This window comes from Rhagoletis pomonella, unplaced genomic scaffold (genome assembly GCF_013731165.1).
Source record: "Rhagoletis pomonella isolate Grant_MI unplaced genomic scaffold, Rhpom_1.0 Rhpom_scaffold_04950, whole genome shotgun sequence".
NCBI lineage: Eukaryota > Metazoa > Arthropoda > Insecta > Diptera > Tephritidae > Rhagoletis > Rhagoletis pomonella.
The window spans coordinates 1-13,720 of NW_023463498.1; the positions used below are offsets into that span (position 1 = coordinate 1).

At 35.8% G+C, this 13,720-nt stretch overlaps 3 protein-coding genes across 3 annotated transcripts; all 3 read right to left on the minus strand.

The window, feature by feature from the left end:
• Positions 1 to 909: 909 nt before the first annotated feature.
• LOC118754939 (trypsin eta-like) lies at positions 910 to 1,719 on the minus strand. Its single transcript, XM_036489808.1, has one exon. The coding sequence runs from the start codon at positions 1,717 to 1,719 to the stop codon at positions 910 to 912; it is 810 nt and encodes a 269-aa protein (XP_036345701.1).
• A 4,197-nt stretch (positions 1,720 to 5,916) lies between these two features.
• On the minus strand, positions 5,917 to 6,726 carry LOC118754940 (trypsin-like). The gene is made up of 2 exons (XM_036489809.1): positions 6,698 to 6,726; positions 5,917 to 6,646 (listed from the first exon to the last, which is right to left on the minus strand). The coding sequence occupies exons 1-2, from the start codon at positions 6,724 to 6,726 to the stop codon at positions 5,917 to 5,919; spliced, it is 759 nt and encodes a 252-aa protein (XP_036345702.1).
• Positions 6,727 to 8,093: 1,367 nt separating this feature from the next.
• LOC118754938 (trypsin-like) lies at positions 8,094 to 8,852 on the minus strand. Its single transcript, XM_036489807.1, has one exon. It carries the CDS (start codon positions 8,850 to 8,852, stop codon positions 8,094 to 8,096), a length of 759 nt encoding a protein of 252 aa, XP_036345700.1.
• Positions 8,853 to 13,720: the final 4,868 nt, after the last annotated feature.

Sequence of the window (13,720 nt, forward strand, 5' to 3'; positions counted from 1 at the left end):
AATTTTGTAGAAAACACCTAAAAAAGCTCTCTGAAAATGTTAACCCTATATATTAACATTAAGTACTCGCCCAAGGCGTGCAAAGATTTTCCATATAAAATACGCGTAAACTTTGAGTTTTTTTCTTAAAAAGTCTACAGCTCAGAGGCATTTTATGGTATAATCTGGGTCAATCTGGATTATATAGAATAAAATCTTTGGAAAATCAATATTTTTAAATCAGCAAAGTCTGTTTCCTCTCATTGCAATTTCGAGGTTTTTGGGAGCTCATAAAAAATAGTTAATATTAAAAAATTACTAATAAATAATTGGGTATTATTCCCTGAAGTCTACTAAAGAGAAACAGAATTACCCAATTGAAAAACATAGATTTTCAAGGATTCTATACCATTTCTACGAAACAATTTTTTTTTCTCTTATAAAATACATGGGGAGCTTTGAGCGCTTTGAGCAACCCCTACATATTTTTTGATAATAAAAAAAAATGGTAATTTTTTCGATATAGAATAATCCCAACGGGAGCGCATTAAAATTCGGTCCCTACTTTGTTTGGACCAACCTAATGTACATACGTAGACTGTCGTCAGCATGGAACTGCATAGCCTGAAACCTTGATATTTACCAAAATGCGATTGAAAAAAGTTAAAAAATTAGGTAAAGTATGTCATGTTTAAATACAACTTCAATCCATTTAAATTTCAAAATTGTTATTTACATTGACTTTGATTACATTCGCGACAGATAAACTTTTTAAAATTCACTTAGACATACCAATGAGTTTTCTTTCGATACGCTGGTGTTTTATGACAAATTTTATTTTAAATTATTCGTGCTAATATTTTATGTACAAGCTGTCGTCTCATGTGACAAGAAATCCCCCGAAAAAAAAACATTTCGTTTTTATTCGCTTCACTTCAATTTACACATGGAATTAGCAGCCACATTTGACACGATCCACTCACGCACATGAGACACGTTGACATAGACTCCAGGATATTCGGGACGTGCACAACCAATAGCCCAAGAAGTGATGCCAGCCAGCTGATCTTCCACCAACAGCGGACCACCCGAATCCTTCTGGCAGGCATCCTTGCCACCTTCTACCACGCCTGCACACAGCATAGCGTCCGTAATACGGGCTCCGTATGCACCTATGCATTGTTCTTGATCCTGTACGAAAACATTGACCACCTGCAATCGGCTCGCCAACACACCACCTTCCGAAACTGTGCCCCAACCAGTGACTTTTGCCTTTGCGCCCGCTGTTGGTGCAGCTGCCACCAATGCAACAGGTGCAATAAATAAATGATCGAACTTCAGCGGTGTGGTGAGAAGTAGCAACGCAACGTCATAATCCGTTATGGAGGCATTGTACAGTTCGTGGGTGACCACTTTGCTTACGAGCGCTACTGTGCCATCGCTACCGGCGCGATTATTTGTGCCAGCAATTACCATCAAATTGCTTACACGCCGATTGACAACACAATGTGCCGCTGTCAGTATGGTATCCTCGTTCAATATGCTGCCGCCGCAGTCATGTAGATAGGCGCATTCGGTGCAAGTTCTACGCCGCAACGATATCTGATGCGGGTGGCGTACAATCGATACCTCATTGCCGCCTACGATGCGGCCCTCGATCAAACGTGGTGGTGGGCTGAAGTTCCCTGGTGCAGCGTAGGAAATGAACAAAAGCGTGCAAAAAAACGAACCGAAAGTCATTGCTAGAATACACTAATGAGTTCGAGGAAGCTAAAATAACTGAATTCCAGCTGAAGTGCCAGATATGCATACTAGATTGGCTAATTCGTAGCCATTTTAAGTATTTATTATGGTTAAAGTGAATATGCTGCTTGAGTTGACTGTCCGAGTACGTCATATGTTGGCTACTAAATGGAAGGTCTTGAGTTCCATCCCAAAGTTGTTCTTGAAATCGGAAAGGTATTGCGAGTAGTTTGTTTAGAATATAACCAAGCAAAGTCGTTTCCTGCCCGCCATTGGTATGCCGTCGGGTGCACTTCTGGAAAAAAAGACTACTTCTAAAAATTGTAATACCCAGTCGGCATGATATAAATGTATTGCTGCTAATACGTCTATTTCAATATCCATGCGGGTTCGAAATCGCAGGAGAAATTCGGCCCAAAGCTGAAATATTTTTGCTGCTACGCACAACTATTTTATTTATTTTTATCAACTCAGCCATCACATAGATAGGGATTTTAATTGCTGATTAAGCGAAAAACAAGCTATTAACTGTTATTCCAATTCGAACTACCTTTAAATACAGTAAGAACTCAGCAAGCGGGAACCTTGATACAGGCTATACTATATTAATAGGCTTTATATTCTTAAGCTTAAGACCTTATCATCTAGGAACAAGGACAAGCTAGGCTCCCATTTTTCTCTTCTGCAGAGATGATATGTTTAGAGTGGTAGTTTTCGAAAGAAGCTTTAAGGTTGATATATACAGCAAGACGACCATGTCCAGGCGAGCACACTATAGCGGCTCTACTAAGACCTCTGAGTATATTGGAATAGGCGTATATGGCCCTATACTAAAGCTTTTAGTGCCCTTGGGAACCTTCCCAAGCATCTTCCAAGCGGAAGTATATGCCATTAATCTGTGTGCAGAGATTAACCTTAGTAGGAATTATCGAAGAGAGGGAATCCTTACATTAAGTGACAGTTAGGCGGCACTTGGGGCGCTCTGATCCTTCGATGTCAAGTACTCATTTGTCCTGGAGTGCCTAGCGAAGCTAAACACCCTGTATGAAACAATCCCATCCAGCTTATATGGCTACCAGGGCACATGGGAGTCGGAGGAAATGAGGTCCTAACATGCTAAAGGAAATGCTCTGAAAAGAAAATAGCAAACTGACGGTACTGCATTGGCGAAACACGATGGGTCTTCGTTAAGCTAAGAGCTTACTAGGGGGTACAATCTAAAGAGTTATAAGCTACTCATAAACCTCCCCAAGGAGAGGTTAAGAATTATTACAGATATTTTGGCGGGTCATTGTAGACTTGCATAAGTTAGAGATCTGATAAAGCGATCTATGTCGCTTTTAAGACTCCACCAAAGAGACATCATTGCACCACCTGAAAAATTGGCGTGCTGGCCGATTTCGAAAATTCTCTCACTCCGTGCTGTGCACAACAACAATTTCACGGTGATTACCAATCGAAATTGGTGGCGTAACCACGGCCTTAATTGTATATTAATTCTTATCTTCTGCTCCAATAATTTTAATTTTAATTTTAATATGTAATTTTGTGTATGTTTAAAAAGAAAAATCTGTTAAGATTAAGTGTTCACATGCCTTTGTAATTTAAAACCTCTGGTTGTTCTAATAAATAATAATAATAATTAATCGTCCATTAATAGGGTACCCAATTATGAACTTTTTATTATTTTTATACCTGGCTTCTTATAGCATGCTCGAGCTTTTATTGCAGCCGGCTAACGTTTTGATATTATTAAGTAGTTTATCGCAAAAATGATAGCGTCTAAAACTAATTACCAAACAGTAGTAGTTATCAGTTGAAAAATATTGGCAACACATTGTGCATTTACATACATTTTTAAGTAGGTATGTATATTCCGAATGGCGTGCAATGACATCACTGCCATACATGCAATGCGATGTACAGGGCAAGGCAAGAAACACGGAGATCTTGCGAGGTCTACTCTGTACAGCTGTTCGGTGCTGGATTTGTGGCAGTGGAGACACTTCGTCGCCGAGTACTGTCGTTCACTCATGTGGACGACCGTGTCGTCGCAATCCACATCAAATCGAGATGCCTGAACGTCGTGTGTGACGTCTTATCGTGCGTATTGTGTGAAAGGCTGAAGGCTACACCCAACGACCTGATTGAGCGAAATTTAGGAAAGCTGGCGTTGACTTCTTTTATTTTTCTCGCAATAGGTCTTGCGCATATTCTTTCACAAAAAACTCATGTTTATATAAAAAAAATGATTAAAAATCAATGCAATTTTTTAGCCGCTCAAAACTTGCACTAATTTTACTTAAATTTTATAGGCTTGTTAACGGCATACGCAAAAAAGTTAAAAAAAAATCTGGTTAAAAAGCTCGTAACTTAGATAAAAATTTGTGGATTTTTTGTAAACTCTGTATAAAGTTTGAAAGTGAGATTTATATGGGTTTTTTTAAAGCATGAACCATATTTTTATAAAAAAAATATCATAAAGAATATAGCTTGAAAAACATTGTAAATACTAAATACGAAACAATGACCGCCACTGTATATATTTGTTCCTCCCTAACTAAAGCGCACTCTGGAGCTTTAAGGGCCAAATTCACAGTGCGTAGTTAACTCAGAATCGGCAGTTAACTACAGATTTTTGTACTGGAAATCTGTAATTAACTGCCGATTCTGAGTTAACTACGCACTGTGAATTTGGCCCTAAGTCCTCTCCGCCTCTCTATTCACGCCAAGTTCTGCCTGAAAAATACTGCCTTACAGGACAATTCTGGGTAAGATAGTAAAAAAGTCTTTTGTAGACAAATGCAAGACAGATGGTAGGATAGTTCGAAAGACTTTTACAATTCTAGTACAAAGGTCTTAGAAAAAAAGCTTTATCATTCACCACTCCTGATGAAAAGCTAGTTGGAGAGAAAGCACCAGTCGCAATGGCAAGCACTGGTTTGAGACCTCGAGCAGCCAATTTTTTTCTTTTGTTATTTTATTTTCATTTAATTTTTAGATTTCATTGTCGTAAAAAGAAAAATTTAATTTTGCAATTTAATTTTTAGAAACTCACTTTATTTAATTTTTTATTTTTTTACGATTTTATTGTTAAAAAATATACTTTTTTAATTACATTAAATATTTTGAAACTTACTTTATTATTATATATACTAATTTATTATATATTCTATTTTTTAAGAAATATTTTTCAATTTAGTTTATATTTGGTTTAGTTTTAATTGTTTTAAAAAGAGAAATACATTTTTTTATTTCGTTAAATTTTTTGGATCTTATTTTTCCGACTTCACAAAAAGGAGAAGTTTGTCAATGCGTCGAAATTTTATTTTTATTTATTTTGTATGCATGTTACCTCATAACTTTTGACCACGTTAACCGATTTCTATAATTCTTCTTTTAAAGGAAAGATGTTACCTCAGAAGTGGTTCCATGTTAATTTGGTCTAAATCCGATCATTATGTCGTGAAGAAATTAACGATAATCTTAAATTCTTATATGAGAATTGGACTTTCAAAACACAGTAAAGAGCTCTCAAAATAGTTACCAGAATTGCCCTGTTAACTTAGTGTTGATAGAGATCTCCCGGCAGAAAATCCCTCCATCCTCGAGTATCGATCTATTCGTGAAAAAATTAGTTGCGGTTATCCGCACACCCCGCTCTCTCTGGGCCTGATAGCCCGCTTGCTCTAACAAATTCCAACAGATAATGGGCCGTATGCATAAAAACCAAGCAAATGAGTTTTTTTTTATTTCAGACCTTTTACTCGATTTCTTCAAATAAAATTAAGTGAAAGATATGAAATTTTAAGGAAAAGCAATTGCTTAGTTTTTATGCATACGGCCCAATGTTTCGGTTGTGACGAAAGCTTTGCTGTAATGTTTGGTATAATTTGAATTTCTCGCTGACCCAGCGATATCAGGAGGATAAAGGGTCAATCTACATTCATTGTAAACTCTTACCGTAAATCACAGCACAAGTCATATATTTAAATATTTATATTTGCATGTATGTACGCAGTGATTTTTTATTAAAGCTAGACTATCTAATCAAAGCTATCGATCCAAAACCTTTTGTGTGCGCCTTTCTTACGTCAATGACAAAAACACAAATATGTTTGTACATACTTCATTTTAATCAGATATTTTAATTTTTATTTATTTATACTTTCTGAACACTTGCACAAATACATTTTAAATTTCGTCAATGGCTTTCAAAATCCAATCACGCAGTGACGCCACATCACTGTACACACCCGGATAACCTTTCTTAGCGCAGGCATATCCCCATGAAACGATACCAACTAGCTTGCCCTCAGCCACCAATGGGCCACCCGAATCGCCCTGACATGAGTCCTTCTTCAACGCATAGGCACACACCATCGACTCTTTGATTACGTCACCATACTTGTAAGTACTCGAAGCACAATCCTCGCTTTGTACAATCGCTAGCTCGACAGCCTGCAAAGCTGTGGGTGGTATCAGACAGTAGGCAAAACATTTCGTACCCCAACCCGTCACTACGGCCGGTGTGCCGGTGGGCGGTGTCTTCTCTGCCAATTCTATAAAGCGTATGCTCGCCGTTTGTTGTAATGCTGTGGCCAATTTCAGTATGCCTACATCATTCTCAATGGTTGCTGGATTATAGTCGGGATGATACTTCAGCGCAGCAACCTTAACTAATTCTCCGCCCTTTTTATTATTAGTGGAACCGGCGCGTATGCGCATGTTCGTAGCCTTAAAACTTTGCAGACAGTGTGCAGCAGTAACGACAATATTCTCGTTGAGTAGACTACCACCGCAAAAGTGACCGCCTAATTTGGTGGAGATTGATACTTGATAGGGATGATCCTCGATGGTGGTAGCGACGCCGCCTACGATGCGACCATCCAGTTCGGACGACATGTATGCACCGAAAGTGGTGCTGAAAAATGCACAAAGAAGCGTAGTTAAGCGTAACATTCTGCTACTTTACTAATGCTCGAATGAGCTTTTGAACTGCATTTTTATAGTGGAGAAGGAAGGCCATAAAAGGCTAGACAGAATAATTATTGAATGCATTAAAATGTCTATTTTATCAATAGTTATGTCAGTGTTGCGGGTGCTTACCGTAAATTGTAAGCAGAATTAGCAAATGCAAGGTGTAAACTATACATAATCTATAGACCCTTGAATAGAGCATCGTAAATAAAAAAATATTGCCTTTACGCGCACTTAGGCACTTTTGAATCAGTTTTGTAAAAACTCGGAGTGAGCTAACGACTGCAAGGAAGGCAAACAGGTTCACTATTAGGGTCGTCAGCTCGCCCCATTGCATTCAAATAAAAATAATAGGGGAGTGATCTAGCTCTTTTTCAGTTGCGTCTTGCTTTTTCCTTGTTATAGCAATAATAAAGGGTTTCCTTGCACATCAGTTAGCCATGAAATGCACCCTCGAGTCGGTGTCAATGAGAAAAGAAAGTTCGGGAGTACCTTTAACTACAGCGAACTACTCTTAGGCAGAAAGGCCTTATTGCAGTTTAGCAAAGGCTGAACTAAAACTAGAACATATGAAACTGTAAAGGTCCTTCTGGTCGAGAGTAAATTGGATACCGTGGACGGTTGTAGTTGGTCTTAACTCTGAATTCCAGTGGGTCTTATTGGTCGCAGTTGTTTTGGGGTCGACGTCTCAATAGTTCCTCTTAAGTTCGTCAGCTTTTTCGAGTCTAACCAGAACTGTATACCTCTCCGAGATTGGCATCTGCCGCCTCCAAAATTTTTAGCTCTAGCCGCAGCGCGTAAACGTCCAAAAATTCTATCACAAATTTAGAAGATTTACGGAAAATTTCAGTACCAAATTACCAAAACAAGCACGGTGACTTTTTGGCCAATGCTTGTGTACCTGAATTAACGAATCTCATAAACAGATTTCCAACTCCGAATCGCTTTTGAGACAAAATGAAATAGCTCCATATTTGATGCGAATGATTACCGACCATGGAAAAGGGACCACATACGATAAGTGCGAAAAAAAGATCAGGATCCAAGAATGATGAATTTGCACAAAAGGTGGCAAAATCAATATATACTTCATGGAATGATATGTACCGTTTTCAGCAGATGAACTATGCTTAATTGACTCGAAAAGTTACCTAATTCAGTTTTTACGAAGACACCATAAATTTCTGTTATGTCAAATCTTTCTAGTCTAGAATTAAAATATATAGAACTACGACTTTGATCGAGAGACCGCTCTTAAACGGTTGTTGTCGTTTTCTAATTGTTGCATAATTTCTTAAATAACGGGCTCATGGATTGAAACATAGTTTATTTATTTGTTTCTATTTCTTTTTTTTTAATTTTTTTTTTTACTCAAAACATTCAATTTATTTTCAATTAGCCTGTTCCAGGATCCATGAACGCAGCGAAGGCACGTCCGAGTATACACCAGGGTATCCCGATCTAGCGCAACCTCTGCCCCAAGAGACAACACCAACCAATTCGTTGTTAGCGACCAATGGGCCACCAGAGTCACCTTGGCAAGCATCCTTATTCAGTGCGTAAGCACAAACCATTGTCTCCTTAATTTCCGAACCGTACTTGTATTCGCTAGAGGCGCAGACATTTTCATCCACAATATCTACTTCAACTTCCTGCAAGACAGTTGGAAGAGTCAAGCAAGTAAGATAACATTTAGTACCCCAGCCGGTGACTACAGCTGGAGTGCCGGTAGCTGGTGTTTTTTCAGCCAATTTGACGTAGCGTATATTCGCCGACTCAGCAACTGGTGTGGCCAATTTCAGAACACCAACATCGTTAACCATAGTCTTGGAATTGTAGCCAGGATGGTAGGTGAAGGAGGAGATAGCAACCAATTCACCGCCGGACTTGTAGTTGGTGGAACCAAGGCGTACGCGAATTTGGCTTGCTGTGTAGGACTGCAGGCAGTGAGCAGCGGTCACGATGGTGTTTTCGTTGATGATGCTGCCACCGCAGAAGTGCGAAGCAGATGTAGTTTGCAAGGACACCTGATAAGGATGTGCTGTAATGGTGGTGTCAACACCATTCACAATACGACCGTCCAAATCATCTGGCAAGAGACCACCACAGGCCACACTAACCAATGCGAATAATGCTACAAAGCGAAACATTTTCAAAACTTGAATGTTGGTTGTATAAAATTTCGCAAAGGTTTTTATAGCCCGAATAAAGGAGGTACTAGTAGTTATCATTGCAAAATAAAAATCACTTCACACTTTTGTATGTATGTCCAACGCTATCTTTGAGTAAAAAATTAATGAATTTAGAAATTTAATCTCTGCAGAGTGATATGACAAACGCCGACAACGAATGGATTTTTACGTTAGTAGTTTTGAACCAGTTACAGCCAGTTTCAACCGGTTTTTGTGTCTAATTTAAAAAGTACTGAACGATGTACACATGTAGAGAAATATTTATTTAAGTCTTTCTATTATCGACTGGGTTTTTCCAGCTCGGCCAAATTCTTTGAATATATCTCTTTATACAAGAAAAAATCACAAAACAAATTTCCTTTACGGTGGCGGTATATGAGTGCAGACTTATTTAAGTACTGATAACTTACTGGAAACCCTTATCGGCTATCTTTTATCGGGCGTACTTTCAATTCTAGTAAATGCGTGGGCATTTGACATTATGATACTCAACAAATTGTAAAGTGAAACCTCAATATAACCAAGTTTAAGGAGTTGGACAAATGCTACGTTTTCTGCAAAGCTTCGTTATACATATATGTATGTATATAGAATATCGGGGGCATATGTATATAAATTAAAAAAAAAACACGTTATATAAGTATAGATTCGTTTTTTTTTATAACGAGACTCTAACCGGCAACAATTTCGAAATTCGCTTTGTACTATAGAGGATTTTGAGTCGACACTCCATTATATAGGGGCCTTTGCTAACGGAACTTTAACGGTCAATCTATTCCGGCGGTTTTAATGCTCAAAATACCTATGGAGCATTTTTCTATGGAATATTTCGTAAGACTATGTTCAAACAGGCCAATTAGCTGAGGCAATTAATCTTTAAATTGCGGAATTGAGTTTGGTGTTCACACATATGTCAGCTGCGCAATTAGCGATACGAAATCAGCTGCTGGATTACCTACAGTGATGGAAAAGTAGGTACAATCGTACCTTTATTTAGTTTGCAAGTGCATTCGGTACAAACACAATTTTAGGTACATTTGGAACGTAGCCAAATAAATTCTCAGGAAATCAGTTCTTATTCTAATTGACATTTCAATGCATTTTCTGTTGCGGGCAACTGATCCAATACCTCCCCTCCTTTGTGATGGGGCATACAAATGATACCAAAAGGTGGTCAAAGTAACGCAATTGTAGTTTATTTCGCCAGATAGATGGAAAATAATTATTTTTAAACGTAAGATCGGAGAACTGGGAGGAAAGTGATTCACCTTTTCTAAGGTTTTTCTAAGTGATTCTCCTTTTCGTACAACATAGGTTTGTCTCGTGCTGCTCGAAGAGATTCTTTTCATAGCAAAAATTTGTTTAATGTGAGTACAGAAGTTGATGTGGTATCGATGGGAATTGTTATCCTCCTCCTATCTTCTTTATATAGAAATACATATTTACTTTTTAGGTACATCTATCTACTTTTAGATAAAGCTTTCCGTAAATTAAGTACAATTTTATAGTTAAATTTTCCATCCCTGATGGAATATCAGCTGTTAAAGAGGGACAGAAACAAACAGCTGATTGCTCTTTGTTCAATAAACATACCTCCAAGTCAAAATTGAACATACCTAGCAGGGTTGCATAGAGAATCTGACACAAATCAATTGCCAATTAATAATTAATTGGCAATTAATAAATTGAATTTTTGTATAATAAATTGGCAATTAATAAATTGAATTTTTGTATGATAAATTGGGTAACAATTAAGGCTTAAATTGGTGAAAAGGTTCTTAATTACCAATTAGGTGCCTGTTTGAACATAGTCTAACAGCGGCGGTTTTCAGGGGAATCAATAAAAATTTTGCCATATTGAGTTTTTCGTTTTATCAAGGTTGGTTTTAACAAGATTTGGCTGTAGTATAATTAGCAATATTTTTTATGTAAAGTTTAGTCTTTTAAACAATAAAGTTATATAAATAGGGGTAAAACCACCGCTGCTTACCATGTAACGGTTCAGAAAGCGTAAAAAGTATATATATTTAACTCGTGCGCCGGGTATTTAATGTTTTGCTTCACCCGAACTTTGACTTTTTAAATGTTTTACTTCGTTTTTTTTTATTTAGTTCTATTTTATTTTCCATTTTTTACGCAGTTTTATATAGTTTTATTTAATTTTATTTATTTAAACTTTCTACCTTTATTATATTTTATTTTAGGTTTTCTTTTGTGTTATACTATTTTCCATTATATAATTTAATTTCTAATCTAATTTTTATTTAAATCTTTTAATTTAAGCTTTTATATTTGCACTTTAGTTTTTATTGATTTAAATTTTTTTATTTCTCTTCCTTGGGGTTTTCACTTTATTTTATTTTATTTCTTTATACTTCAGTTTTATTTGTATTTTTATTTTAATTTTATTTTTATTATTTTTTCATTTATTTACTTTTTTATTTTATATTTTTTATAATTTATTTTGTTGGTTTTTTTTTATTTTATTTCATAGAATTTTTTATTTTTTTATTTAACTCTTATTTTCATTTTTTATTTTATTTGATTCTATTATATTTTTTCACTTTTTTTTTTAATTTAATTTATTAAGGTTAAAAATGTATATTATTTTTGTCTTTTATTTGCTTTTTAATTTTATATTTGGTTCGTAGACTATCTTGTATTTTCCCGTTCGATAAAATTATTCTCCAGCCAGGGTTCGCAGGAATATAGCAGAATGCCTGCATCTGGAGCAGTACCCTGTAGTCAAATGAACTAGTTGTAAACTACCTCACAACTAGTATAAACCGCATGCCCAACTAGTCAGCCAACTATCTTTTTCCATGCAATCAACTGGTATTTTTAACATGGGGATGTCCTACGAGATGGCAATTGTCAGATTTCGGTCAGAAATATACCAGTATCATACTAGTTGAAAATAGACAGAAAAATACTAGTCTAGTTATGGACCAAAACCACACTTTGGGAGTCAAAAAATAAAATGAATTCATGCATATACAATAAAAAACTTTTAAGTATACTTTAATATATAATATATTTTTATTTAGCAGCCTTAGATTTGTCAATAATTTGTTTTAAATTTTTTGAGTATTAATTAAAAGAAAAAATAAACACATAGATATTTCAAACTTCCGAATATAAATTTAAATTCATTTTTCATTAAATGTTATTAAAAGTAAAGGTCTTCAGGTACAAGAAATACTATATTTTTATCTTTTTTAATAATATGGAATATGCAAAGAAAACATTTTAGTTAAAAATAAAATGAATTCTTTAGATAATTTTTGAGTGAACTAAAATAAAAATAAAAGTTTTCATTAAAATAAATTAAATTCATTTACTTTGCACATTTCAGTCTATAATTTTTAAAAATTTATAAAAGTAATAATTAATGTTTAAAATTTGAGATTTGGATAAGAATAAAACAAATAACTAATTCAAGCAGTTATTAAATATTCTTAATATTTGTCTATAGTTTGCCTTGTTGATTGATAATAGAAATTTATCAAATAATTATATCAATAGTGTAATTAAAAAGTCAAAAATAATTGAAAATGATCAATAATAACAAAATAATGGTGTAATTAAAACTAATGAATTAATTAACATTTTTTTAAGTAATTAATTATTAATCATTGTCGGCCGCTGTGGTGTAGTGGTAAGCAGTGCGCGCTTTCACACATCAGCACCTGGGTTCAAGCCCTGGTCAAAGCAACATCGCAAAATAAAAATTTAGAAAAAAGGTTTTTTCTTAACAGCGGTCGTCCCTAGGCAGGCAATGGCAAACCTACGAGCGTATTTCTGCCATGAAAACCAGCTTCTCATAAAAATACAATCGCCGTTCGGGGTCGGCGTAAAACTGTAGGTCCCTCCACTTTGTGTGACAACATCAAGGCGCACGCCACAAGTCGGAGGAGAAGCTCGGCCAAACACTAACATATGTGTAAGAGCCAATATAAAAAACTATTAATCATTAAAAAGGTGGTAATATCGGTATTTGATAATTAAACGGTTATCCAAAAAAACATGCCTTAATTAATAATCATTACGAGTATTAATCATTATTTAACCGTACTGGTATAACTGAATAAATCGTTTTGTACTTGGTACAAGTCTGGTCATTTTCGAACTCGGTTTCTGTCAGGGAATTCTAGTTGTAAACTATTATTTTTCCTGACTAGTTTGGGATTTCACTGCAGGGTACTGATGGCCTTTACTTGCCAGTTCATCCGCAACACAGTTACCTGGTATATCTGTATGACCTGGCCTGACCCATACGACATGAATTCAATAGGGGTTTAAGGCTTTGGAAATAGAGAAGTCAGGAAAATAGTTTCGTTGGATAAACAAAATGTCCTTGACCCTCAAAGGGAGAGAGTTTTAATTTTGTTTCCTATTTTGACCACACATTTTTGCTGCTCTTGCGTCAAGGAATCCATTTTGCAGGAACCGAAAAAGGCATTTTAAATTTTTTTTATGAATTCTTTACATGCTGTTCTTAGGTAAAAAGGGCAAAAAATAAAAACTTCACTTTTTGAAGGGCATTTTGAAGGTCAAGGTAATTTGTTATTCAATGTGATCTCCAAAGTTAAAATTTTTGATTCTTTATATATTTTTGGGGATCGTAGGCCATGTAGGTCGAGACCATGTAGCTCGAGATCGGCCAGTGATTAGCGGATTGGCTCTCCACCGTGATTCTTACCGTATCCTTCCACTGAACTATGTGAGTTAAGCTGGGATCACACGATTTGTACATTTGGCAAAAAATTTGTCAAATTCATAGACAAATCATGTGAACGCTAAATTACATTTGTCATTTATCAGAG